Here is a 2,840-nt window from a genome sequence, read left to right on the forward strand (position 1 = left end):
ACAGACTCTTTGCATCCTCTATACAGGTATCTCATGATCATGTGATAACACACAGGAAGAAAAAATAGAGGAAAAAACAGCGTAAAAAAAGTTGCGTAGGAGTATCGTCGCACTACATCATTCGACAATTGATGCACGTCATGGCGATCGTCACGGTTTAAAGCAGGCCATCAAAAACACGTTTGTTATCGTACGGAAAAATCTGCGACGTTCCAGCGGTTCAGGTGCATCGAATTGTGAATCATCGGCGGTACGAAGCAAGGCGAGGGGCGTAAATAGAGAAAGAAGAGAAGAGAAGGATTCGCATAAATGATAAAATATAATCGTTCGTTCCTCGTCGATGGCGGATGGATGGCTTTAATCGTGGACGATATCGATACGATTATATTTTATACATTTGAAACAAATATAAAAGACGAGCAAAAACCAGAGATACGATCGTTATGATATTATTCAATCGGTAGCCTATTTACCTCGTTTTTTGTTCACCTTCTCTGTCTAGTAATAATTTTTCGATTCGACTGACGTGACGTTACGTTGGCGGTGTAGAAACACGATTTTAAACACCTGCGGATAGTTGCATGAGTTTCGAGCGATTCCATTCCCTTCGATTTATATTTATGCGATCAACGCGCGGATCGTTAACGCATTATGCAGACAGCAGATGTTACGTAATCACACATATCGTAATTGGAAATTAGTAACGTTATCGCGTACCAGGATCTTCCTGTCTTTGATCATCGAGTAACACTTCGTTGTCCTCGCTCCTTCCGCGGATAACCAGCGTCTATCATATAGAGACAGGGATTTGCAAAGAATAAAAGTTGTAGAACGTTGAAAGGCGTTGAGAGAAACGTGATGTTATCCCGTTATTCGTTAACGCAACGCAGTTAAAAAAAATCCCGTAGGAAGATTACGATAATAGATAACCTGAGTCGAGTGTTTGTCGGGGGATCTAAAAGATTCTTTCGAGTTGAGCGTCTGAGATTGCAGAGAAGAAAATTTGGAAGCCATCGAATTCGTGATGTCGATAGAAATCTTCAGTTGGAATCGCTGTATCATAACGTAGTCTGCTTATTGTCGATAAGACTTTACTAAACTAAAAGTGACTACTAAAAGTTTCTATCCTCTAAATTCTATCTACGATTCTATAATCTAAAACCTGACTTTTGCAAACAAACTGTAACATTCGCTTAACGGAAAGACATACGTATCTTGTTTGTACTCGTCTTTTCACAATGAATTCTTGAACGTCTGTCTCTGTGGTGAGACAAATGCAAAGTCATCTCATCAGTTACTCACCTTGCTTCAAATCTCCAAGAGTATCGACGAGCACGTCGCATATCATCGCATCCCATTCGTTCCTTCCCATTAGATCGTACTTCTTCGCCAAGTATCGCGCCACAGCGTTACTCTGCGCTACCGGTTTCCCGTCTATCTGCAGCACGGGCAGCATTTTATAAGGCATTGCTAAGAACAAACATGGCTCATATGAACACTGTGTAGAGGGAAACGATCGATAGGAAATCACAACACAGCTTCCGAGGCCGTTGCGTTCTTGTGAATAGATGAATCGAAATCATTTCGGTTTTAATCAACATGACCTAGTAAAGAAATACAGAAATGTCTTCTTTCTCCTTTTTTTCTTTTCTTACGATTACGATGGACAGGGTATCGCGTGTTTTTGACTGTTGGGAAGAACCTAAAGTTTTTAAAATCAAGGATAAAAGATAATACCAGACACGGAAAAAATATTAGAAAATGTACACGGTTCTTGTAATGAAAATTGAAGTGCAAGGAATATAAATCGAATGTCTCTTGCGAACGTAATTTTGTGTTTTACACCGACAGGATTGATTTACAGACTTACGTTGATTTTTTGTTTCTCTATCTGCAAGCGACATATAAGATTATATCGAAGACTATGCTGCGTAAAACTTTTATTATACTATTTACGATAGAAATGTCGCAACGGAAGATCGAATTTTATGTCTGCTTTGTTCTTTCGACTTTTTAGCTGTGTTCTTGTTCATTTCCGAACTGATTTCAATTTTTTATCCTTTTTTTCCGACAAGTCCTAAAAAGTTTTTAAATTAACGAGAAACGTAGAAGTATTTTTGTATTCCTATTTTAAGTCACCTATTTACGGTTTTCTCAAAATATTCGAAATGCTTCGATTCATTGAAAACAATAAAGATTGCAACACAAAAATTCGAGAATCGTAAGTGAATTAAGTTGGTATTCGATAAACACGATATTACGGAAGCAAAACTTAATGAAAAGTTCGACTTTATTCCGTATGAAATTTTACTTTAAGTAAGTTTAGCCTGCACATGAAACGAAAGTTTTATATACAGAAAAGTTTGAGTAAATGGCAGATATCTGAGAGTTGAACGATGAAAGTAAAAATCGATTCTTCACGCTTACAATCCTTGTATTCAGGCCAGAGTTCTTCGGGGATCCTCTCGTCGGTATACTCGATGCCAGTATATGCAAATATGTACCGTATATGTTCGGCACGACCACGGGCATTGAAGTAGATTAGTTTGTAGGTATGTTCGTCGCTCATTTTCCTTGCTCTGTCAACTTATCGAGAAAAATGTTACAATTAACTCGTGTAATTAACAGACTGTGTGCGTGTGTGTGTGTAGAGAGAACAATTTATTTATAGATGGAATAATTCGTATAATACGCAAAATAAATCATTTAGAAGGCTGGAATATATGTTTTTGAAACAATTAATTATGTCGAAAAATATTTCAAACGAGATATAATTATGAAAAAAATAATAATTAAATGTATGTAAATGTATGTAATAATAGTTAAATGTATGTAAATGT

The 2,840-nt window shown here is 37.0% G+C and overlaps 1 protein-coding gene across 1 annotated transcript; it reads right to left on the reverse strand.

Moving 5' to 3' along the window:
* Positions 1–722: 722 nt before the first annotated feature.
* Positions 723–2,635, reverse strand: LOC117241096 (hematopoietic prostaglandin D synthase-like). Its single transcript, XM_033507076.1, has 2 exons — positions 2,383–2,635; positions 723–1,470 (listed from the first exon to the last, which is right to left on the reverse strand). The coding sequence occupies exons 1-2, from the start codon at positions 2,567–2,569 to the stop codon at positions 1,295–1,297; spliced, it is 363 nt and encodes a 120-aa protein (XP_033362967.1). The 5' UTR covers positions 2,570–2,635; the 3' UTR covers positions 723–1,294.
* Between the last annotated feature and the right edge of the window lie 205 nt (positions 2,636–2,840).

The sequence above is a fragment of the Bombus vosnesenskii genome, unplaced genomic scaffold, assembly GCF_011952255.1.
Source record: "Bombus vosnesenskii isolate JDL3184/JDL3185 unplaced genomic scaffold, Bvos_JDL3184-5_v1.1 scf7180000015260, whole genome shotgun sequence".
Taxonomy (NCBI): Eukaryota; Metazoa; Arthropoda; class Insecta; order Hymenoptera; family Apidae; genus Bombus; species Bombus vosnesenskii.